This window comes from Lepus europaeus, chromosome 8 (genome assembly GCF_033115175.1).
Source record: "Lepus europaeus isolate LE1 chromosome 8, mLepTim1.pri, whole genome shotgun sequence".
NCBI classification, from domain to species: domain Eukaryota; kingdom Metazoa; phylum Chordata; class Mammalia; order Lagomorpha; family Leporidae; genus Lepus; species Lepus europaeus.
The window spans coordinates 20,208,855-20,235,761 of record NC_084834.1 but is presented as its reverse complement, the minus strand read 5'-3'; the positions used below and the strand labels follow the sequence as shown (position 1 = coordinate 20,235,761).

The following is a 26,907-nucleotide window of genomic DNA, read 5'->3' as shown; positions in this document are numbered from 1 at the left end:
TCAATATTCTCTTGACTGTGATCCTTTTTGGTTCCATATAAATTCTAGAATTGCCTTTTCTGTTTCTGTGTTGAATTCCATTGGCATTTTGATTGCATTAAACCTGTAAGTTCCTTTGGCTAGTGTGGATATTTTAATAGTATTTCAACAATATGGGCACTAGTTAACTTTCCCTTTGCTTTTGTCTTTATTTTATTTATAGCTGATAGTTTTTCATTATCTTAGTTAAAGTTATTTCTGAATATTCTGTTGATGCTATTATAAATGGGATTGCTTTACTAATTTCATTTTCAGATAGTTTATGGTTAGTATAAAGAATTGCTTGTATGTTGATATTATAACTTGAAATTTTATTGAATTTATCTGTTTTAATAATTTATGTGTGCCTCATGCAAACACAGTTTTACTTCTTTCTTTCCATATTGGATACCTTTCGTTTTCTTTTGTTTGCTTTACTGTGGTTTCCTGTATTCTGCGGTTAGAAGTGATGAAAGAAGGAATCCTTGCTGTGTTCTTGAGTTTAAAAGCTTTCAGTTTTTGATCTGGAATATGATATTTGTTATGGAATTTTCATAAATGGTCTTTATTTTGTTGAGGTAATTTCTCCCTATTCCTGGTTTGTTGAGAATTTTTTGTCATGAAAAGATGGGAAATTTTTATTTATTTATTTGAAAGTCAGAGTTACACAGAAAGAGGAAAGGCAGAGAGAGAGAGAGAGAGAGAGAGCGAGAGGTCTTCCATCTGATGATTCACTCCCCAATTGGCCATAATGGCTGGATCTGTACCAATCTGAAGCCAGGAGCCAGGAGCTTCTTCCGGATCTCCCACGCGGGTGAAGGGGCCCAAGGACTTGGACCATCTTCCACTGCTTTTCCAGACCGTATCAGAGAGCTGGATCAGAAGTGGAGCAGCTGGATCTTGAACCGGCTCCCATATGGGATGCTGGTGCTTCAGGCCAGGGCATTAACCCGTTGCCCCACAGTGCTGGCTCCAAAAGATGGGAAATTCTATCAAATGCTTTTTATATCAAGTGATACAGTCATGTGATTTTTATGCTTTTTTTGTGTTGATGTGGTTGATATTTAACTATACTTGATTTCTGTATGTTAACAGTCCTTGCATCCCAGGCATAAGTGCCACTTCATCTTGGTGTATGGTTCTTTTAATGTGCTATTGAGTTTTATGTTCTTTTGAGGACTTTTGCATCAGTGTTCATCAGAGATACTGGTTTATTGTGTTTTGTTTTCTGTGGTGTCTGTTTGGCCTTGGTAATAGAGTGTGGAAATCGAGTACACAAATACAGACATTCTTGCCATATTTATCTATAACAGAGCCAAGAGATTTCAGAGAGGAAATGCGCAGGTCACAGATGATTCTTCCAGTAACTGCCCTGCTGACCAAACCAGCGAAACCGTCTATTTTGTCTTTGAGATTATATTTTTACTTCTTAGCAAATACAGATGAAGTTGCCAACCATCACCTGTAGACTAATTTTTCATTGTAATTGCTGCTGATGGTTTATCACAGCTTGCTGGCTCCCTCAAAGAACTGTAGATTTCTCTGTCTTAATAAAAGCCTCAGGCTTTCCAGAGGCCATCCTGGTCTGGGCATGCGTGTCACAGATTGCAGTCCTATTCCATATTCCGAAATAAAGCTTTCTTTGTTTAACTTTGACAAGATAATAATGCTGGCCTATAAAGACTTCGGAAGTTTTCCCTCCTTTTCAATCTTTTGGAATATTTTGAGAAGGATTGGTTTTTTTCTATGCATTATTTCATTTATTACTGTTGTAGACTGCATTATTTTCTATTTTCTCTTAACTTTGGATTTATTCTTTTTTGGGTTGTTTGCAGTGCAAAATTAGGCTGTTTATTTGAATTATTTTTTAAAGTTATTTAACACCATAAACTTTCTTCTTAGTATTTTTGTTACATCCCCTGTTTTGATATTTTTGCTTTTGTTTGTCTCAAAATATTTTCTAATTTTCATTTAGATTTTTTTTTTTGACCCATTGGTTGTTCTAGAGTTTGTTGTTTACTTTTCACATATTTGTGAATGTTCCAGTTTTCCTTTTGCTATTGATTTCTAGTTTCATTCCATTGTGGTTAGAAAAAGATATTCTTTATGGTTTCAATCTGCTTAAAGTTGTTAGGACATTTTTTAGGACCTGACATGTGCTCTTTCATGTAGAATTTTTCATATATATTTGAGAAGAGGCCGGGGTTAGATTCAGCTGGGGTTGAATGATTTTTTTGTTGTCTGTTATGTACGTTTGATCTGCAGTGTTTTTCATGTCCACTGTATTTTGTTGTTGATTTTCTGTCTGGTTGCTCTATATTGAAAGTGGGGCATTCAGTCTCCCACTATTATTTTATTGCTATTACTCCCTTCACTTTTGTCATTGTTTGCTTGATATATTTAATGTGTTCCTATGTAGGATGCATATATATTTATAATTTTTATACCTTAATGCTGAATAGGCATTTTTATTGTTGACAATTTTTACAACTTGTGACAATTTTTAAGATGAAGTCTATTTTGTCTAACATAAGTATTGCTATCTCTGCTCTACTTTGGTTTTTACTTGCATAGGATCTCTCTTCTTTTCATATTTTTAGGCTATTAATTCTTAAGTAGGCCTTTTTTAAAAAGATTAATTTATTTCTTTGAAAGTCAGAGTTACACAGAGAGAGAAGGAGAGGTAGAGAAAGAGAGAGAGAGAGGTCTTCCATCCACTGGTTCACTTCCCAATTGGCCACAGCAGCCAGAGCTGCACCGACCCAAAGCCAGGAGCCAGGAGCTTCCTCCAGGTGTCCCATGTGGGTGCAAGGGCCCAAGGACCTGGGCCATCATCTGCTGCTTTCCCAGGTCATAAGAGAGAGCTGGATTGGAAGCAGAGCTGCTGGGACTCCAACTGGCACCCATATAGGATGCTGGTACTGCAGGCGGCGGCTTTACTGGCTATGCCACAGCACCGGCCTCAAAGAGGTCTTTTGTACAATGTGTAGAATTGGATTTTTTTTTCTTTAAATCCATTCATCCACTCTGTTTTTTGATGGGGAATTTAATCCACTTAGATTTAGTGTGGTTATTGATAGGGAAGGAGTTACCATTGCCAGTTTGTTAGGCTAAGCTTCTCCAGGTACCACCTGAGGGACTGGCTTCTATGTTTCATCTTGAAAAGCCAATATGTCCCAGCATGCACTCCCTGGAGGGCTGTAGAGGAAAATACCCCAGTGTGAACTTGCATTCAGGTATCTGCACGGCTTCTCTCCCCAGCCTAGTGCATAGCTAGCAAGAGGTAACAACCCTGCTCCCCATCTTCTTCGTGAAGGAAAGAGTGGGGCCACCTGTCTAATCTCCTGCTTATTATGGATTGTACAGGACTTGGCTTTCCAAACTCGGGCAGATGGTCTTCTGTTATGACTTACTGGACTAAGGCTAATGCTTAATAGTGTAAGCTGGAGACTTTATCTAACTTTACGTATCTGGGGGTTTAATGTGGAAGGTGTTTCTCTGAAGACGGTGGGTTATTTAAGCCAAGCTTGGCCTGGCTTCTCTCTGATTCCTGTCTCACCATGTGTTTGTTGCTTTGCACGTGCTGCACCATTCCCAGCCTCCTAGGAGAAAGACTAAACGGAGCTCCCTGTTCTTGAACTGAGAACCTCCAAAGTATAAGCCAAACTAATGCTGCTCCTCTCCAAGAAGCTCCTCTCACATATTTCAGTTCCTATGATAAACCTGACTAGTACCTCAGTTTTTTTTTTTTTTTTCCCTAGTGCTACTCAAGGGCCTGCCTTTTGTCTTGGGACACTGACAGGAGCTAATATGCCCCAGACCCCTGAAGGCTACAGAGAACAAAGTGGGGGGTTTGGCTAATGTGTGAAAATCACCACCAGTCTTCTCCCAGATCAACACAGAGTGAACTCGTGTAAAACACCAGTGTCCAGCTTCTTCCTGAAGAGAGAAGGAGTTGGACCACAGATGTAGCTTCCAGCTTCCCCCAGAGCTGCCTGAGGAACTGACTTGTCACTCACCTGTCTCAGAAAGCAGACAGGATACGACACAGACAGATGTCATATGGACACAGGGGTCACCAAGGGAAAAGACAGCCATTTAGACTAGTGTGAAGGAGCAAGATGTATGGTCCACCGCCATTCTCCTTCAAGGGAAAGCTATGCGCTAGGTGTTCCTTCCTGGTCATATTGTGCTGGGCTGGGCTGAGGTTTATAGAAATGTAGTGTCTCCTTTTCCTGCTGGTTGTGATGTGGCTAACTTCACACTCGCGTGAAGTGCAGGAGACTCCCACTTTGCTGTAGTGTTTCTTCCTAAGGAGATCCATGTGTTGCTGCTGAACTTCTGTGGTTGGTAGAGGGGAGTCCAGGGCTTGCTGTTTCACCATCTTGTTGCCTTCTCTCACAGCCGAGCCTTTCACTAGATTCAGGTTTCCTCCTTTATTGCATTTTCTCAACTACTATTCACTCTTCTATCCCCGCCACTCACACTTCTGCTTCTTTCTCAGCTGAAAAACAACTTTCTCCTTGGTTAAATCTCCTGGAAAGTTTTCAGTCCCCACCTCAATTTTTCAGCATCATTGGGCCCTTTTAAGTATATGAAACATTCCTTCTCCTTGACTTTTCTTGAGCCATATATTTCTGGATTTTTTTCTTGCTCTTTCTTATGGGTATTCATCTACCTTCCATGTTCTTGCCTCCACAGAGATAAGAATTCAAAGCAGAGACATAACTGCAGCACACAAGTGCAGGATTTATATGATAGAGAGAGAGTGAATATGGATTCTTGCATGAGTGTGGGCCACTCCATACCCATTATTCACAGAGCAGATAATTGCTTGTAAGGGGCTGGGAGAAAGAAGAGGATCTATAAATATGATCCAAAAGCCATGCACAAAAGAAGGAGGACCCTTCCCATGTCATCAGTCTTTTTTAGAGATAGGGGTGGTGCCCTCATTGAATATACAAAAACTGGAGGTTAGCATGGGCAGTAAAGGTTTCTATGTTTCATGGTTCTCTGTGTGGGATTTAGTGGTCATCATGGTGTCTCCTCCTTCCTGGTCCTGAATGAGATGTAGGGGCATGATGAGAAGACTACTAGATCAACAGCTAGGAGGGGTTGCAGTGCAGGGTGGCAGAAATTGTGATTTCAGTGTATCTGTTCCTGCCTCATCTGCCTGTCTAGTGACCCCATATAACTCTTTAAGTTTTTTATTTTTTTATTTGAAAGTCAGAATTACACAGAGAGAAGGGGAGGCAGAGAGAGAGAGAGAGAGAGAGAGAGAAAGTCTTCCATCCTCTGTTTCACTTCCCAATTGGCCGCAACGGCCGGAGCTGTGCTGATCTGAAGCCAGGAGCCAGGAGCTTCTTCCAGGTCTTCCATGTGGGTGCAGGGGCCCAAAGACTTGGGCCATCTTCCACTGCTTTCCCAGGCCATAGCAGAGAGCTGGATCAGAAGTGGAGCAGCCAGGGGTTTGAACCCACATCCATATGGGAAGCCAGCACTGCAGGTGGCAGGCGGCTTTACCTGCTATGCCACAGTGCCAGCCCCTCCATATCACTCTTGAGCATTTTATCTTTTGTCTGAGTTGTTAACTTATCTTTCCCTATATGCTCATTAGATGTTGGAGTTGCTCACACTTTAATCTAATTTCTTTTTGGTTCTGTGAAATCTTTTTTTTTTCCAAAAATGAATTTTCTGATGATAAAAATAATCTGAGGAGCTTTAAAAAAAAAAAAAAACTGAAGTCTGAACCACACCCTAAACTAGTTAAATTTGGAGGTACATGTGGGACTAGGCATCAGGATTTGTGGAGCTCCTCAGCTGAATACAGTGTGTAGCCAAGGATGAGAACCACTAGACAAATTCTTCTGAACCCACAGTTTTACAGGTCGTTTTTTCCATCATGAGGGACAAGGGTGTTTGACTTTTAACATAACCAGTAGATGACAATGTGCATGAAATATAGTTAAGACTCAAAAATTGTTAAATGACATAAGGAATGGCTAAAGTTAAAAAAAGCATATTTGAGGTTGAATAATTGGTTAAACTTTTTTTTTTATTTTTAAAAATATTATTTATAAACTTCGTGGGGACTTTTATATTTAGTGGAAATTATAGGTTGAATTCCCTTAGAGACAGACTCTGAAATGAAGATTCCCATATAGCTAGAGATTCCTTTTGGGGATCTCTATGATGAAAACTACAAAACCTTAGAGAAAGAAATAGAAGAGGATACCAAAAAATGGAGAAATCTTCCATGCTCATGGACTGGAAGAAGCAATATCATCAAAATGTCTATTCTCCCAAAAGCAATTTATACATTCAATGCAATACCAATCAAGATACCAAAGACATTCTTCTCAGATCTGGAAAAAATGATGCTGAAATTCATATGGAGACACAGAAGACCTCAAATAGCCAAAGCAATCTTGTACAACAAAAACAAAGCCGGAGGCATCACAATACCAGATTTCAGGACGTACTACAGGGCAATTGTTATCAAAACAGCATGGTACTGGTACAGAAACAGATGGATAGACCAATGGAACAGAATAGAAACACCAGAAATCAATCCAAACATCTACAGCCAACTTATATTTGATCAAAGATCCAAAACTAATCCCTGGAATAAGGACAGTCTATTCAATAAATGGTGCTAGGAAAATTGGATTTCCACGTGCAGAAGCCTGAAGCAAGACCCCTACCTTTCACCTTACACAAAAATTCACTCAACGTGGATTAAAGACTTAAATCTACGACCCGAAACCATCAAATTATTAGAGAGCATTGGAGAAACCCTGCAAGATATAGGCACAGGCAAAGACTTCTTGGAAAAGACCCCAGAAGCACAGGCAGTCAAAACCAAAATTAACATTTGGGATTGCATCAAATTGAAAAGTTTCTGTACTTCAAAAGAAACAGTCAGGAAAGTGAAGAGGCAACCGACAAAATGGGAGAAAATATTTGCAACTATACTACAAATAAAGGGTTGATAACCAGAATCTACAAAGAAATCAAGAAAATCCACAACAACAGAACAAACAACCCACTTAAGAGATGGGCCAAGGACCTCAAGAGACATTTTTCAAAAGAGGAAATCCAAATGGCCAACAGACACATGAAAAAATGTTCAAGATCACTAGCAATCAGAGAAATGCAAATCAAAACCACAATGAGGTTTCACCTCACCCGGGTGAGAATGGCTCACATTCAGAAATCTACCAACAACGGATGCTGGAGAGGATGTGGGGAAAAAGGGGACAATACCTGTTAAAGTGGAGGAAGGCATGGTACAACGCAGGAGCAAAGCCATCACAGCTGTCATCAGTACGTTCTCGAAGGAGCTCTGGAGCTGGGGAGGCTCCTCAGAGTTGTCTCGGTTAGTAGAGACCTGTCCCACTACTGTTGCTTACTTGTTGTATTGGAGGTGTTGAATAGTGACTGCCCATAGGACGAGAAAGCTCAGCTGTTCTGGAAGACTCATCTCTGAACCTGGAGGGGATAAAATTCCCAGGAGCAACCTCGTTTCTAGGGTGATCTCAGTGGCAGATCTACCACAGTGGTAGATCACTGCAGGTGTAATCAGAGGATCTAATAAGTTCACCTAATTTCAACCTTTGACTTAAGGGTGGTATACTGAAACTGAAACTGAGAGTCAGTGATTTGCCCAATGTCATGTGGGAGAATTGTAGTCACTCTGGCGCTAGGACACAATCTCTTGATTCCTACAGAAGTATTTTCCAGTTATACCCACACTTTACTCAAATTTAGTTTGTGTGTATGAGCGTTTTCTGATACAAACCTTCTGCTGAGCCTCAAGGGAAATATTTTGTATGTATATTAGGTAAGATAATGGAAAACAGTTAAATACCATTGCAGTGGGTGATGGAGTTAGCAATGTAATATGGATTTTTTTCGTGCACACAGGATTGAAAATAATTGCACAGTAAATACGCTGTTTGGATTGAACTTTAATTTCTTACTCCATGATCTGTATCTAATTACTCAGCCAGTTAGAAGTGAGAATGTATAATGCTTTATGCTGTTTGAGATACACATCATATAAATAGCAGCTACTTTTATCATGCTATTTCTACTATGAATAATCTCACATTTGATATGAAGTTAAAAGTGACCAACAGATAGCTTTCAATGAGATTTGGAAATTTCTGGTATTCAAAATCCAGTGTATTGCCAAATAAATGTTTATTTTATGAAAAATATTTTTCTTTCAGCTGTAGATGATATCATTGTATAATTGGAGATAAACAAGATTTGAAAATGTTTCCAGAGGCCACACAGTTCCTTAAGCCCAATTGAAGGTATAAATAAAATGAATGTGGTGGAATACTGTTCTTAATTATGATTCTTGGCCCATGTTACTAGGACAGACTCTGTACCACACACACATCGATCCATAAACACATTCTTTGTGAAGACTTTTAGAGTAAACTAAACTCATCATACAAAAGGTATCACTCACTGTATTCATAAACCTTCTGTTCACAATTTAATTTGTGAAAACAGAATGGAAACCATATAGAGAAGCTGTCAAGAACATTGATACAGTATGGGATAGGTAGTGAAATACAAAACAAATCAAATCAGTCTATATCAACTCCTAATCATCTGTATACATAAATAGTTCCTAATTTATTATCTAAATATATGAATATTTATTTTTAAATTTTTTAAAATTTTTAGAAATTTTTATTTTTTTTATTTGACAGATAGTGTTAGACAGTGAGAGAGAGAGAGAGAGAGAGAGAGGTCTCCCTTCAGTTGGTTCACCCTGCAATGGCCGCTATGGATGGTGCTGTGCTGATCTGAAGCCAGGAGCCAGGTGCTTCTTCCTGGTCTCCCATGCAGGTGCAGGAGCCCAAGCACTTGGGCCATCTTCCACTGCCTTCCCGGGCCACAGCAGAGAGCTGGACTGGAAGAGGAGCAACCGGGCTAGAACCTGGTGCCCATATGGGATGCCGGTGCTGCAGGCAGAGGATTAACTGTGAGCCACAGCGCCGGCCCCTATAAATATTTCTTTTATCTCTAATTATTAGCCATCTATTTTTTATGTATATGGAACTATAATGCTGTACTTTTAAAATTTTTATTTTTTATTTTTTAAAATTTTATTTAATAAATGCATTTCTATATAGATACAACTTTAGGAGTATAGTGGTTCTTTCCCTCATACTCCCCCACACAGCTCCCATCACACCTCACATTCCCTCTCCCATCTCCTTCTTCATTATGGTTCATTTTTAGTATGACTTTATATACAGAGGACCAATTTTATGCTAATCATAGACTTCAACAATTTGCACCCATGCCCACACACAACATAGAGAGTACAATTTGGGGAGAGAATTTGCAGTCTATAGAGGTCCTACCTAGGGAGCAAGTGCACAGTGACTATTGTTGTTCCTTTAACAATTAACTCATATTTTATGACATCAGTGATCATCCGAGGCTCTTGGCATGGGCTGCCAAGGCTATAGAAGCCTTTTGTAACCATAGACTCCATTGGTATTTGGGCATGGTCATAAGCAAAGTGAATGTTCTCTTCTCCCTTCAGAGAAGAGTGTCTCCTTCTTTGATGACCCTCTCTTTCCTCTGAGGTCTCACAGAGATCCTCCGTGTAGGATATTTTTTTGTCACAGAGTCTTGGCTTTCCATAATGCTGTATTTTTAATAAGTTGCTATGGACAGACATGTGGCAGTTTTTTCATAAACAATGTAAGATGCCTGTTCTACATGACCATATACAGAATTTGCTTCCAGGTAAGGGTGTGGATTTGGTAATAAGAGAGTGTGCTTGGCCCTACTGAATCTTTCAGCCTCTTTCCTGTTCTTTTTTTTTTCAAATAAGCATTTTATTCTACAACAGTTTTATAATTTTAGAAAAATTGCCAAGATAGTTCAGAGGGTTCCCAGATTTCCTTGCATCTTATTTTCATTACAATTTCATTAGGAAGGTGCATTTTATGTAATTAGAGACCAGTGAAGTAATTGCTACATTCACATCTCCTAAGTTTTCACCTTCGGTCCTTTTTCTGTCTTGTATGCATTTCTTCATCAGCTTTTCCTGCCTGTAGCAGTTTCTCAGACTTGCCTTGTTTTGGTGAGCATGACGTATTTTGCACAATGCCCTGCAGTTGGGATTTGGCTGATGTTTTCCTCATGATTAGGTATGTATGTATTATTTTGGGAAGGGAGACCACACAGTTAAAGTGCCATTCTCATCACACTGTGAGGGAATGAAATCACTGTTGAGGTTAGCTTTGATAGCGTGCCGAAATACCAAGGGTCAGGTTTTCTCAAGGTCACTCCTTTTTCCTCTTTCCATCCTGAACTGTTTGGAAGGACGTCACTATGCACAGGCCATATGAAGGAATGGGAAGTTCTAGTCTGCTAATTTGAGAGTGGAGATCTGGCCTAAGTATTTGGAATTCTTGCACGGAACATTTGTCTGTTTTCCTTCATTTTTAAATTTTCTATTTATATCCGTATAGACTCATGGATTTTTATTTGTATTTTGGATGTTAATCCATTATTTTATTACTCAATAATTCCAGCTTTGGCCACTGGGGACTCTTTTAAGTTGGCTCCTGTATCCCTCCTTGAATATATTCCCATTGTGTGTGTGTGCGTGTGTGTGTGTGTGTGAGAGAGAGAGAGAGAGAGAGAGAGTTTTGACAGTGCCTTATGTTCTCTCATTGTAAAATATCTACTCCTTTAAAAATATTCTCCCCTCCCTTCATAGCTTCATAAAACAATGGCTAACAAAGTCGCTAATGCAACTGTTTACAGTTGTAGTTCTGTTCTTTGATTGTGTTCCTTGCAGTGTCCATAGAGTGCGATCTTTATAAAGAAAGGGAATCTGCCACTGCAAGCCTTGCCCACCACTGTTCCTTGTCTTGTACCTGGCTCTTGGAAAGAGAATTAGCAGTAATCAAAGCATCCGGAGTCAGAATCTCCCGCCAGAGGAAGGACGGTGATTGAATGATTACTGTTGCTTCTACAAAGGAGGATTTCTTTTTATTTTTCCCCATGTTAATTATTGCAGTGATCTTTTTTTAACTTTTATTTAGCAAATATAAATTTCCAGAGTACAGTTTATGGATTACAATGGCTTTTCCCCCCATAATTTCCCTCCTGCCCACAACCCTCCCAATTCCCGCTGCCTCTCCCATTCCATTCACATCAAGATTCATTTTCAATTATCTTTATATATTGAAGATTGATTTAGTATATATTAAGTAAAGATTTCAACAGTTTGCACCCACACAGAACATAAAGTGTAAAATACTGTTTGAGTACTAGTTATAGCATTAATTCACACTAAACAACACATTAAGGACAGAGATCCTACATGAGGAGTAAGTGCACAGTGACTCCTGTTGTGGACTTAACAAATTGGCACTCTTGTTTATGGCATCAGTAATCTCTCTAGGATCTTGTCATAAGTTGCCAAGGCTATGGAAGCCTTCTGAGATGCCGACTTCGATCTTATTTAGACAAGGTCATAGTCAAAGTGGAGGTTCACACTTCTTTTCAGAGAAAGGTACCTCCTTCTTTGATGGCCCCGTTCTTTCTATTGGGATCTCGCTCACAGAGATCTTTCATCTAGGTCTTTTTTTTTTTTTTTGCCAGAGTGTCTTGGCTTTCCATGCCTAAAATACTCTCATGGACTCTTCAACCAGATCAAAATGCCTTAAGGGCTGATTCTGAGGCCAGAGTGCTGTTTAGGACATCTGCCATTCTATGAGTCTGCTGTGTATCCCGCTTTCCATGTTGGATCGTTCTCTCCCTTTTTGATTCTATCAGTTAGTATTAGCAGACACTAGTGTTGTTTATGTGCTTCCTTTGACTCTTAGTTCTATCAGTGTGATCAATTGTGAACTGAAATTGATCACTTGGACTAGTGAGATGGCATTGGTACATGCCTCCTTGATGGGATTGAATTGGAATCCCCTGGCACATTTCTAACTCCACCATTTGGGGCAAGTCAGGTTGTGCATGTCCCAAATTGTACATCTCCTTCCTCTCTTATTCCCACTCTTATATTTAACAGAGATCACTTTTCAGTTAAATTTCTACACCTAAGAATAATTGTGTGTTAATTACAGAGTTCAACCAATAGTATTAAGTAGAACAAATAAAATACTAAAAGGGATAAAGTATTAAGTTGTACATCCATAGTCAGGAGGATTTCTTAACCAATCATCTTCAGGTCAGGAAACCTTCAGCATTGCAAATCCTGTGTCTGTGTTCAGGGAAGTGCATGCTTTCCTCAGATTCACAGAGGTTCTGTCACCTAACAAGGAGTCAAGGAATCCAGGCCTTAAAGAAGAGGGTAATACAGCTGCACATTTTACATATTTCATTCTTCCCTATGGCTGTGCGTTTATACTTGTAAGTTCATGTCCAGCTGAAGATTTTGAAGCCCCCACACCCAGATTACTCCCATTGGCATGTGCCATACCAGCTTCAGGTCTGAGAGGGGCATTTATAACCAAATAGAAAAATAAAGCAACCCTTTGCAGCCCTTTGGATGCAAAATCTTGGTTTGAGGAAGAACGTTAAGACAATATGCTCCAACATACTGGTTTTGAAATGAAACTGTGTGCTGTGGTCACTAAAGTGTTGTGGAAAAGTAAGAATTTTCTCTAGCTATTGTAAAACTGAATTCCCCCTTTGAAAAGAAATTTCTGGGTTTTTCCTTTAGTTCTGGAAAACATTACATCATACAGCTATATAACCTGACACATTCCTTGCATAACTTCATGTTTTAGTAATGGCATTGGTTCAGGTTTAGGCAAGTGAACAAAAGAAGACTGGTTAAAAAGACTTTTGATATGAAACATTTTCTCTAGTCATTAGATGACTTTTTAGAGTAACTTATTTTCTTAAATTAATATCATATTTCCAAGAAATAAATTCTACTTTGTTGGTAGGATTTTATTATTTTTTGATAAACTTCTTCAAATAAAACAAAATAACCAGCAAATGGATAAAACATTGGACCAAGATTCAGAATTATGAGAATGTAATAATGGAGCAGGCATTTACTGAGTGAAGTAATTAAAATCATTCAATTGTTCTTATCCTGTTCATTTTGTAAAAAGAATGCTAACTTACTTTCCAAATTGTAAGGTTATATATAGTAACATGCATACTTAGGAAAATATGCAACATGCAGATTACTTTGGCTGTTTTAAAGACACTGGCTACATCTACCTAATCTCTTAAAATATATTTTTATTTGTTCACTCTTTGGTTTGTTTAGTTTTTCATTCATGCCGCTGAAAACCAGCTTTGTGTGGTTACTAACTTTTCTGTTTAATCAAGTGAATGTGTTTATCCAATGAAAGAAAGCAGGAATGAACATGGTGATTGATTCTGTAATAGCCATTCCATGATGCATATTGCTGTAATGTGGGGAAGCTCCTGAGAGGGTAAAAGATTCCTCTCACCTAAGAGCACCGAAAGAAGAAATATATTCTTCCTGTGGAGAAGATGAGAACTGCTTCCACTGAGGCAACCTGGGCCGAAATCTGAGCTCACAGGTGGAAAGTGCTTGGGCCAATATGTATTTAATGCCTTAAAACCAGTGTAGACGCTCTTGTCCCCTCAACAGTCTTACTGTCTGCTTTCTGTCTAGCTTTAATATGCATGCAGATTTTTAAAAAAGGCTACGAAGTCATTGCCAACTCATATATCTCTTTGTGTTTTTTTCATTAGAGTAAGGAGGCACGATCGAGACAAAATTTTAGAAAGGAAATGAACTCTAAGGCAATTTTAAAGGACAGGTTAGTTTTAGGTTAATACAGTGAGGAGTGGAAGTTACAGTACTCTGGGAAGTGGGGACTGATTCCATACTAGAGAGTACAAGGGCAAGATTTGCTAGTGAATTAGAGAGCTAGACTATGAATTGATTGACATAGCCTGCAGCTGGGGGGAAATCAGGCTGGAAGATTCTGAACCACAGAAATTACTATTAATTGTTTTTATTGTTTTCATTGAATGTACTTGTAAAGGGCTTTGTGTCAAGTGGCACGATAATACCAGCCCCAATAGATCCAATAGAGGTGTATTTCATAATCAATTCTATTTTCCTCTCTTGAATGAGAAAACTGGCAAATAGATTTGAACACTAATTTGCATTCTCTTTTCAATTTTTCTCACATAACCCCATTCTCTCTAGAATTTTCCATGTTTTGATAAGGGATGACATGTGTCCCTAAAGAAGTTACATTTTTATCTCATTACAATTCCCCAAGTTCCTTAAGCTGTGGTATTAGAGCTAACGAGGCTGTTGAGTAGCAATTTTAAAAAATCTGTATAATCTCCTGCACCTTTGGGAGGTTTAAGTAATTGATTTCCTGTGAGTGGTTTCTATTTGAAAAGGTTGTCTGTATCAATTAATAGTGTTTTTAGATTTTTGCATGATCTTCTTACTATCTATTTCATCTGTGTCACCTGCCTAGTATCAGCGGGGCACAGTAGCCTTATAGGAAAGAATTTTGATTTCAATACAAAGCCAAACCTCTTACATCTAAGCTACTTCATATAAATTAATATATTATGTGAATGGGGAGTTTTTACCATTTCAGTATGGTAAAAATGGAATAGGCAATGCTAGATACACCAAGCCTAGTTTTGATATTCCTTGGGGTTGTCAGGGACACTTTCTTTTTTGTACTGATGAAAAAAATTATATTGGAATTTCTGGCTCCTGGCTCTAGCCTGAGCCACACCTGATTGTTGTTCCCATTTGGGAAAGAAAGCAGCAGGTGGAAGGTCTTTTTGTGTGTGTGTGTGTGTGTGTCTCAGTCACCCTGCCTTTTAAATAAATAAATATTTCTTAAAAATAAATAAAATATACTGAGTTAAACAGCTGCTATTTAAAAAGAAAAAAATATGAATTTATAAGTTTTTGCACCAAACTAAACATCTAGGTTTTTTCATTGTGTGTGTGTGTGTGTGTTTCCTAACCTGGGTCTGTCACGTTGGTGTCAAGGGCCCAAATGCTTGGGCCATCTTCTGCTTTTCCCAGGCCATTAGCAGGGAGCTGGATAGGAAGTGGGGTGGCCAGGCATTTGCACCCATATGAATTGCTGACTTTGCAGGCTGAGACTTATACTGCTATGCCACAGCAGCACTACCCCCTCACACCTGCTAAGATTTATTTATTTATTTATTTATTTATTTATTTATTTATCTATCTATCTGACAGGCAGAGTTACACACAGAGAGAAATCTTCTATCCACAGGTTCATTTCCCAAATGGCTACAACCACCAGGGCTGGGCCAGGCCAAAGCTGAGACTTTAACTGAACTCTAATGGGATGCCCATGTTACAGGCGGTGACAACCCACTGTGCCCCAGTGCCAGCTCCCATAGTAAACACTGGTTAACTCCACTTCCATGAACTTGCTGTAGTGCCCTCGTGTCTTAGAGAACTGTATTTTACGGATCTGATTGTAGAGATGTTCTTTCACCTATTCCCCAGGATACTGTATTTAACTCAGTGAAGGGAACAGTCACTGTGTTTCTTTGGAAATACCATTTTATGCGTGTCAGTAGAATTAGTTTATGAACGCTTCAGCTTGTCGGACCCTCGCCAGCGAAGGTCCAACACAGTCACAACACGGTCACTGTTCATCGGTTCTCAAGGAACTTTTACTTGTGGGGGCAGAAGGAAAGTAGGGAGAGGAGAAGAGAAGAGGAGGGGCCTCGGCAGCAGCTGCCAGTGGTGGCGGCCGTGCTGGCCTGCCCAGCTCCCAGTGTCCCTTTATGCTGATACCGTCCAATCAGATGAAAGGGCGCGCATAGCCTCAGGTCGAAAGTTCATCTGTTTCACCTGGTTCTTCCTAGTTGTTTATGCAGAGTCCATTCTGTTTCATCTGTTTCACCTGGTTGTTTTCCTAGGCCTTGTGGTTGACTGATTGCTGCAAACTATGTAGATGAGGAGGTTCTCACAGGTGGCCAGCCTGCGGTTCCCCCACACAGCTGTCTGGACTTACCTGACAGCCTCGTCCTGCGGATCAGGCAGAAGGTTCCCCATGTACACTGTTCAAGAAATGCGCTTTGCTGTTTCTGTCTCATGTGCTTGCCTGTGTTTGCCTAGGTTTTGGCCACAGATTCCTTCCAGACAAGATGTCTGCTGCATTTTATTTAATAGAAAGTAACATGAAGTATTTAGGACAGTGTGTCATGGATCTAGTAAAATTAAATGCTGAAATACTTTCCTATTTGTTTTACATTTTATAAAAATATCCTTTGGGCTCCTGACAAACTGTACGACTCTTCACTTACTTCTGTTTGGGAAAGGCATGCAGTGGGCAGTGGTTGTGGATCCTCAAAACAGCACAGCCTTTTCTCCCGATGAAAACGATCTATTCCTGTTGCTTGCTACTTCTGCATACTTACCAGGGTTTATTTTCCTCTCTCCCAGTCAGCAGTCAGCAGAGGACCTGGCCCGAGTGCCCGCCAACTCCACTAGCAATATCTTGAACCGGCTGTTGGTCAGTTATGACCCCAGGATAAGACCGAATTTCAAAGGTTTGTTCCCCCCTCCTCCCAAGTCTTCATTCTTTAATTAATACTCAAAACATTAATTTTATCTGTATAAAATCATTCATTGAACCTTCAAGGCAACTAGATTTCAATCTGACATGCAACTGCTTTGTAATGTAGTTAGCCTCAAGGCAACTTAATGCCTTAATATTCAAAGATAAGCAAAATATGAATTTGAATAGTTTCATAGGTTCCCAGTTTTTTCAGGAAAACACAGAATGTGTTAATATGCTAATCTCTGTGATGAGTTTTCTAAGTACTGAGTATTCTTAACCTTAGGGTTTAAAATGTAGGCTCTAGATATGAATCTGGCTTTTATTCACAAATACCACCTTTATGATTTGTAGAACAGCCATTGACTCACCGAGGGAAAAACAACAGTTCTGATGTTAGTTTATGGCTTTGTTTTTGTTACTATGGCACATTGATTAAAAAAAATTCCCTCTTTTTCTGAAAGAAGCTGACCGTATGTATTAAAAATTAACATTGTGAATAGAGTGACTATTCTACAACACAGGTTATTTTTATTCTGACAGCATATTACTATTGTTTACACCTTTAAAGAGCTAAACTGTACTAAAAAGTAAATAAAATTATATAGCTGTATAGGTGTTGTTGTTTTTGATGAATTAGGAAAGGGCATGTGAGAACATCTCTGGAAAGCTGTGATCCTTGTTGCTGTTTAAGGGCAGGTATTAAAGTAGATCAGATTAACATTATAAGGCTTGATTTTTTTTCCCTTACAGAAAATAAAAGATCTGCAGCTGCTTCTAGTCAACTGCGTTATACAGCTATGTTGTAAAACCAGGGGGTTTTGTTCATTACCAGAACCTATTCAGTTACTTTCAACAAGAGCCTTGGTCTGGGCTGTCACATGCCCACCATGTATTGATTCACCACCTGGTTTTCATCAGTCAGTGGTTATGTGGCTAAAAGGCTAAATTCACATTTTCCCTTTGATAGCCCAACCAGCAGCCACAATGAGCTCAAAAGAAAGAAAGAAAGAAATTTGCAACATTATACCTCAGTTCTCACTCCATGAACTTTCAAATTATTTTCCAACAGGTCAGGCAGAAATCTTTATGGTAAAAGTTACAAGTCTTACTTTGCATTTTCATGAATTAAAAATTTAAAATATAGTAAATAAAAGTAAAATTTGTCATTACTCTTTTGCCAGTTAATGTAAGAATCTGAAGAAATTAGAGAAGTACAAAAAAAATTAACTCCTAAAAAATAATTTTCTTCCTGTACGAATTCTTAAAGTAAATGCATCTGGCCTATTTATACAAGATTTGAAGCTAAACATATTTCCCAGAGTCTCTACACTTAAAGAGAGAATTATTTCTTAATAAAGAATATTATAAATATAGCTCCACTCATTTTATTTACTACACAATGCATACACAGAAAAATAAATTAGTAGAATACTGGGACTATAGATTTTTGCATATCATGTGGATTGGAAAATATAAAGTATTCTAGAACTGTATCACCTTGAACATATCATCTAGAAAATATAAAAGCAATAAATACATAAACTATAAAAACATGAAGATTCTGACCAAATTTCTTACAGGTACTAAATTTATCATTAATTTTTATTCATAGGCATCCCTGTTGATGTAGTTGTCAACATTTTTATCAACAGTTTTGGATCCATTCAAGAAACAACAATGGTAAGATTACAATTAATTTGATAGTTTCAATTGTCTAAATTTTACCTAGAGTATAGATAAAGTAGTGTTAAAACAAAGCTAAACAACTCGTAGGAAGAATGCTTATTCTGTTATATTACAAAATACTCAAATTCCTAGGATTTGCTAGATCTTAGATTTCTGTTCCTATGTAATTTTGTTATTATAATTATTCTTCCTCCAGCTGGTTGCCATTACCTGCATTTAAGAACTGAACCAGTGGGTGGGAGCTCTACTTCTATCTCTATCACCTCTTTTTCTGTATGTCTCTCTGTCTCTGTCTCTGTCTCTCTCCCTCTGCTTCTCAAAATAAAAAAAAAAAATTAAAATGTTAGCCTTAATGCTTAGCATTAAGTGCCAGGAGAATTAATATATTCTTCCTGAAAAATTGATTGGCTGCCACTTGGGGAGGGATTTACACAATGAAAAATTTTGAGCAACAGAGTTTTTCTGTTGCTGTTGTTCTAATACATGGATAGGCGTTGAAAAATGGTTTAAGTATTCAGTTTTTTTCCCTCATATTTTCTGAGGACAATCTTTGTGTTCTCTGTTGTGCTACCTTTGTTATATGTGGAGCGAAGAACTGTAAAAACAGCAAAGAGGAAAATCGATTTCCCTGCAAGATCTCCCTGGAAAGGCAGTGTCACATGGGGAAGACAAAGCCAAGGCAGGTGAAGGCTGGGGAGGAATGTCAGGCAAGCTTGAGCCTGGGGGAAGATGGGAAAGAAAGTTTCCAGGGAGTCTCCGCTGCCCACGATGATTTAGGCTTTAGTGACAAAGACATCCATAAAAGTTCATTAGTAAATTTCCAGAAGGATGCGTTATGTAGTTACCACCTCAGACACTTAACCGACGTTCAGTGAATCTATTTGCTTTTCAAGCTTTTAGAATATGAGACACTTCAATAGAATATGAGAGCATTTTCATGGATTTTAGGAATTAAATGATACATTTATTTTGGTTCAAAGAATTTTGAAATCCATGCATGGTTTTTCATAATATGTGTTTTCCATGAACTTTTTGAAGTGCTCTTACTGTAGATGTGTGCCGTTCTTGAAAAACTACATACTGAAATGATACTTCAGGTAAGAGAAGGACCCCGTTGAGGGGTATTTTTGAGATGGTTGTATTACCATTAAGTTATGGTCTAAAATTTAGATTGCACATTTATTAAGAATAATCAGGCTTCCGCCTACTTTTTCTGGGAATATCTCAGAAAGAATGACTTAACAAATTTACTGCTTTTTTCCCTAGTAGCAGCAGTAATTCTGTATTGTATTTAGTTTGTGATGCCTATTTTTGTATCTACTTGTGATACAAATGTCATAATTTATTTGTAGGAGTTTGTATTTTAACGTCCAAAAAATGACTTCTTTACACATTGAATCAATATTTTTAGGGATGATTTTAAAGGAAGACTTTGGACTCAAGTACAAATTGCACTCCCATTGACTTTTAATTTCATATAAATAGCAAACATCATAGATCACTAGAAGACTGCTCTGAAACAAGATGTAAACTGCCCTATATCATACAGGAGATGAGTGTAGCCCTTTGTGAATTGCAGTAAGAGACATTTTCCCTGTGTGAAACTTTAAGGGTATCTATGCGGTCTCCGTGTTTCTCTCTGTGTCTTGGTTATCTTTGCTTGACCTTTCTGCACTAATCTTAAAACATCACTGTCAAGATGTTGCTTTCTACTAGAAACACCTCCACCGAACACACACGCACACACACACACACACCCCTCTGTCTTTCACACAGGAGTGTTTGGGAGACAGCTAATACAAGGCTCTTTTTTCCCCTCAATTGAATGTATTCACTTGTCATAGTTCAGTAGGTATCATCAATTTATCTATTGTTTGACAATATTGAATACCTTCCAAATGTCAGACCCTACAGTTTCCTAGTTTCTATCAGAAGTTCCTTGGTTGGGTTGAGTTGAAAATACATGGGAGAATGGGTTATTAGAAATAAGAAGTCAGTCTCTCTTATGGCTAATTAGAAGATCATAATAAACTATGTCACCATGTCTGATACCATCTCTTCTTATTCTCCTACTGTGACCTTTCCCAGTCCCCAGCCCCAGATACTTATCCCTGGGATGAGATTATCACTATGGATACTTTCCCCCAACTATTTACACCTGCCAGTATCACTTCTAACTGGAACCTCTCATTTCTGCTCTTACTCTGACCTCTTTTTAATCCAAATATTTTGTTATCATTTTTTACCTAAATCTGATAGCTTATATACTATAATTAAACTATTTCTAGAGGACTTTGTTTTATTTTCTGATGGACTGTAAACTTCTTAACATGAGGTATGCTATATTCTTCATTTTCCATAAAATACAGAAGACAATAGGCTTTTAATAAATGGTTAGCACATAAGTAAGTAATTTTCTTATATAATCTTAGTTAAGTAAAACGATTCACAGAACAAATTTAAAAAGATTAATGTTGACCATTCATTTGGTAAAATAACTTACTGGATAATGTTGTATCACAAATTTGTATCACAAATAGATACTGGATAATGGTAGAGTGTTAATTTTGAAAATTTTGGAGGCCTTCAGCTAAAGGAATTAAATTATTTATATTTACTCTTATTTTGATAAACAATCTGAATGCAAAACAGTCAGCTCTTCACCTCATCTTAGGCAGATATAGCCTAAATATTTAGATCACAATCATGCTCATCAAACAGACTTACTCTGCCTTATCATAATTAATATCTTTTTTCTTTCAGCAATGTTTATTTCACATACCTCTATAAAACAGAACTTTGTAGACTAGTCTCTCTCTCTTTTTAAAAGATTTTATTATTTATTTATTTGAGAGGTAGATTTACAGTCAGAGAGAGACAGACAGAAAGGCCTTCCTTCCGTTAGTTCACTCCCCAAATAGCCGCAATGGCCAGAGCTGCGCCAATCCGAAGCCAGGAGCCAGGTGCTTTTTTCTGGTCTCCCACGCTGGTGCAGGGGCCCAAGGACTTAGGCCATCTTTCACTGCTTTCCCACAGCAGAGAGCTAGATTGGAAGAGGAGTGACTGGGACTAGAACTGGTGTCCATATGGGATGCCGGCGCCACAGGCAGAGGATTAACCTGTGCCACGGCATTGGCCCCAACTAGTCTCTTGAGGCTGTCCTATATAATAGATTTGCTCTGTAGATTTTCTCAGCCTTCTTAATTAATAATTTTGGAAGGCACAAGTTATTATAGATATATGTACATTAAGATATGCTTTAAGGGAAATGTGATAGATCTGAACAAAACTTGTTCTTCATTACCTGTTGCAAACATGGGTAAGAAATGATAGTGGTGACTCAGGACAGCAGCTCGAAGGGTTTCACATATGAACAGGAGTTACAAGAGGCTGCTTCTTACAAACAAGCAAACACATAAACAAAAACAACTGGAAAATCTCTCCAAAGAGGTTGGGGAAGCAGAGATACTGGATTTGTCTAACTATGGGATATGCTATGACAGTTATGCCATTTGACAACCCTGATGACTGATTCTGTTGTGTACTTTTTGTGTTACACTCTAAAAGGGGTGGAAAAACTACACTCTTGTAAACTAATATATAATTTCACAATGGAGTCTTATTGTAAAGAAAATGCTGAAGAAATGAATCATCTGTAAGTTTAGTCCTGTAGTACATCTGTGGCATAATTAAGGGCCACCTAGAAATCTTCCCAACAAGAAACTGCTGAAATAATGGAAGTTCTGCTATTTTGGAAGCTCTCATTTTGCCCAGTGCTTCCCCCACCAGTTTGGACCCTTCCGCTTCCACTGGTAATTGCTTATTCAAGAATTCACAATGCAGAAAATGGGGAATGATGGATAAACATTATTAGTGCAAGTAAGGTGGCAGACCTTTCTAGCATAGAAAGTTGACTACTGGACAAAGAAAACATTCAAGGTTATTGGCATTAAAATTGTTGTCAGGAAGTAGTCAACAATTATATTTTGAAAAAAGTATTTTTATTTTTTCATTTAGATGTGAAATAGTCTGGCTAAACTAAAAATAATCTCACACAATTCACAAAGTTTAATTGTGTACTAGGAAAAATTCTAGCCATATTAATATCCCTTAAGCTCTTCCACATCTCTGTGGTTAGATCTTCCTTCAACCTGTTTTATTATATCATATTATAGCCTTATAATTCCCATTTTTTCTGTTGGTACACTCATTTGTATTCTTCTACCTTTCCGTTTTCCAAGTTATCATTATCAATACTGTAAGTTATAATTACTGACATTAATAGTAGCATAACTAACACTGTTGCCATCACAGTTTGAAGTAGCTAGGAAAATCACTTCTGATTTTGTCAGCTTATATTCTACCGTTAGTGACAACCGAAATGGGGAAATCAAAACAGTGAGAACAATGATTTGGTAGAGGCTAGGTGACGTCTGCTGTAAAGTCAGGCTCATAGTATTTGTTGATTTTTTTTCCATTCAGCCCCTACCTCTGGCTTAAACAAGTTGGATTTTCTTAATCAAAAATGTGAAATATTGCACTCATGGGAGAACATTGGGTATTATGGTTTATAGTAATAATCCATATATAGGCACTTTGTCTCATCAGAAATACAGAAGAGCTCTTTCATGGAAATAAAAGCCTGTTTGTACAGTCCATTTTCTCTCTTTAGTTTAGGCATGCTTTGTAATTATATTGAATTATTATTGTACTACAATTCATGATGCTGTCAGATTTTCTCTGCTTTTCTGCTGCATGACTTTTTGTTTGTATTAATAATAGACTTCATCTCCTTTTGAGCAGCACAGCTGTGCCTGTCAAGCAAAAAGGAAAACATATTTGGGATCAGCTAAAAGACCTTAATTATACTTCTTGACAATTGCCCTTCTTTGTTGTTTTAAAACATAGATTTAAAATCCTTACCTTAAAGCTTATCTTCGTTTACTGTTCTTAATATTCTGTTGCTTTTAGAATGAATTTGCTAGCATAGTTTCATTTATCATAGAGTAATGTAAGACATAGGTGTCCAAATTATTTCTCTTTTACACCTTAGTAAATGTTATTTTTATATCATAGGTGTAAAATCATAAACCTTAAAATGATTTTCTAGTCATTGTTTTTCATATTTTTTAAAGATTTATTTATTTATTTGAACATCAGAGTTACACAGAGAGAGAGGGAGAGGCAGAGAGAGAGACAGAGAGAGAGAGAGACAGAGAGAGAGAGACCTTCCATATGCTGGTTCACTTCCCAACTGTCCGCAACAGCTGGAACTGTGCTGATCCAAAGCCAGGAGCCTCCTCTAGGTCTCCCATGCAGGTTCAGGGTCCCAAGAACTTAGGCTATCTTCCACTGCATTCTGAGACCATAGCAGAGAGCTGGATTGGAACTGGAGCAGCTGAGACTCGAAGTGGTGCCCATATGGGATGCTGACATTGCACATGGCGGCTTTACCCACTACGTCATAGCGCCATCCCCAAATATTATTTATCTTCAGGATTTGCACCCTGTGGTAGACTGAATTATGGCCTCCAAAATAGGTCCCTGTCCTACTCCCTAGAATCTGTGGGTATGTCCCTTCATATATAAAAGGAATTGAGTAAATTAACCACTCTGCAATGGGAGTTTTATACCATTTTATGCAGGTGGACCTGGCGTAATCACAGGCTCTTTGTAAGAGAGAGAAAAGATTTCAGCCCTGTGAGATTGGCTGTGATCTTCTGAATTGCTCAACTGTAAAATAACCCATTTATGGTATTTTTTTCATTTTTAAGATTTATTTTAAAGATTTTTTTTTAATTTATTTGGAAACCAGATTGTAAGGAGACAGGGACAGAGACAGAGCGAGAGAAGGAGAGATAGCAAGAAAACTTCCATTCACTGGAATAGCCACTATCCACAAATGGCCACAACACCTGGGGCTGGGCCAGGCTGAAGCCAGGAGCCAGGAACTCTGTCCAGGTCTCCCATGTGGGTGGCAGGAACCCAGGTTCATTAGTAGGGAATTGGATTGGAAGAAGAGGGACCAATAGTTGAACTGACCCTCTGGTAGGGGATGCAAGTGTCCCAAGAGGCAGCTTAACCTCCTGTACTACATGGCCTCCCCTTTCTGGTATTTGAATCATTAAGATTTTGTGATTTTGCTGTGGCAGCAATAAGGGGCTAATCCATGTGCTGACGAATGTTTCTTAATAAGTTTTCTTCTCTCAAATCCTGCTGGAGGGTTATCTGATTATATCTAAATTTTCCCATGTATGAAAATGCCAGACCACTCTGCTGTTTAAAAACTCTGACTCGTTAAAATTTATCCTAATATGAAGTTGAAAGAATATCTATGTTTTACACTTGATCTTAGCCAAAAGGCCGAGAAGTGATTAGAATATCTATGTTTTAATTAGTTAAGTATATGATATGCTGTTTTCCAATCTCGTTGTCATCACTGATAGTTCCTTCTTTACCCTTTTTCTCCAATCTATATTATGCAGAAGCAATTGTGATTAGATTTCACATGTAAGAGTATTATTTTAGCCAGTGAGGAATGGGAAATGTCCAAGGGCTATTTCTGTTTTGTTTTCCAGTAATTTGGTCATTTTTTGTTAATGCATATAGTAGAAAATAAATGAATAGAATGGACAAACAACTGCTGGACAAACTTCCTAACCTACCAAATTGTCAGGGACATTGCTTCTTCACTCCTGCATTTAACAGAAGTGTATTGGGCACCTCACACATACCCAGCAGCTGCAGGTTGTTAATTGCTATGGTCTGAATGTTTATGTCCCAACAAAATTCCTGTGTTGAAGCCTCGTCACCAATGCAGTAGTGCAGACTTGAGAGGTGAAGCCTTTAGGAGTGATTAGGTCTGAAGAAAGAGGCCTCATACGTGGGACTAGTGTCCTCACAGAGGCCTCAGAGAGCTCCTGCAGCTTACACCCTGTGAGGACACACAGCAGAGCTACCCTTCCTCATGCCGTGAAGTGCTGCACCGTGCTCCTGGACTTCCAGCCCCCAGAACTGTGAGCCTGTCTGTTGCTGTTAATTACCCAGTTAAAGGTATTTTGCTGTAATAGCTCTTCGGGGGACTTAAATTTAATGTGGTGCTAGGACACTACCTAGCAGGTACTCCTAATAAAAATGGTTCCTTGCATAAGAGCAGAAAATTAAATATCCATGCTATATTAAGAAACCTTTAATATTTTAACATTTTACCTAAAGCCCTTTTAAAAAGTGACATTTTGAGAATAATCACCACTATAACCTAAGCACTTTTTGTGGAATTTTGTTAACTTAAAATTCCGTACACGAAACTTCTTACAAAAAGCTAATTTTAAATACATTTCAAACCTGGCTTATAACAGTTATTTGACAGACTTTAAATTTTGAAAATTTTTATTGATATAATGAGAAAAAGATTCATATACTTCAGTAGGTACAATTCTAAGAAGATAACCATGCTTCCCTCCCTTCCTTTACCCTCTTCAATCCCTATTCCTCATTCACTTCTTTTTTTCTTTTATTTTTGCAAAAACATAATTTCAATTCATTCTGTAATTACAGGCTTAATTCACCACTGACCATAATATTGAACAAGTAAAAAGTAGAAAGACCACAGTTTCACAGGAGTATAAATAAGGGCTAAAAACAACAATCAGATCACAAGATATCTATTTTATTCCTATACTTTTTTTATTCGGTATTAACTGGCACATATCAGAGAAAACATAATATTTGCCTTGTGGGGACTGGCTTACTTCAGTAAGCATGATGGTTTCTAGTCACATGCATTTTGTTTTAAAAGATGGTATCTCATTGTTTTTTTTTTTACAGTAGTGTTCCATAATGTACATATACCACATTTTCTTTATCCAGTCACGAGTGGATGGACATCTGATGTCCATATTCTAGTTTAATCCATATTCTTCTAGTTATTGGGAATTGAGCTGCAATAAACATGAGGGAACAAATAACTCTTTCATATGCTGATTTCATTTCATTTAGGTAAATTCCCAGGAGTGAGATATCTGCATCATATAGAATATCTATTATTAGATTTCTAAGGAATCTCCATATGGTCTTCCATAATGATTGTACTAGTTTACATTCCCACCAACACTGTATTAGGGTTCTTTTTTCTCCACATCCTCACCAGCATTTAGTGTGCTCTGATTTTTGGCTGATAGCATTTTTAACTAGTATGAGGTGAAATCTCATTGTGGTTTGTAATCGTATTTCACTGATGGCTAGTGATGCTGAGCATTTTTTCACGTGTTTGTTGACCATATGAATTTTATCCTTTGAAAAATGCCTGCTCTTGTTCTTTGCCCATTTCTTAAGTTGGCTGTTTGTTTTGTTATTGTTGAGGTTCTTGAACTTTTATAGATCCTAGATGTTAATCTTTTATTATTAAATAGGTTGCAGATATTTTCCCCCATTCTGTTGCTTGCCTCTTCACTATTTTGAGAGGTTCCTTAGCAGAGAAGGTGCTTCTTAGCTTGATGTAATCACAATTTTCTATTATTGCCTTGATTGCCTGTGCTTCTGCAGTCTTGTCCAAGTCTTTGCCTATGCCAGTGTCTTGTAGTTTCCCTGATGTTTTCCTCTATAATTTGATGGTATCAAATTGTAT

General features: G+C 38.1%; 1 protein-coding gene across 2 annotated transcripts in view; it reads left to right on the top strand.

The window, feature by feature from the left end:
- The window catches only part of GLRB (glycine receptor beta), a 130,987-nt gene that overhangs the window by 40,019 nt on the left and 64,061 nt on the right, over positions 1–26,907 (top strand). The window contains exons 3-5 of one of the 2 annotated variants that reach the window (XM_062199450.1): positions 10,097–10,205; positions 16,478–16,584; positions 18,208–18,275. In XM_062199450.1, coding sequence (XP_062055434.1) covers positions 10,162–10,205; positions 16,478–16,584; positions 18,208–18,275 — 219 coding nt within the window. In that variant the 5' untranslated portion in view covers positions 10,097–10,161. The remainder of the gene's footprint in view (positions 1–10,096; positions 10,206–16,477; positions 16,585–18,207; positions 18,276–26,907) is intronic. The other variant, XM_062199449.1, reaches the window with a different exon arrangement.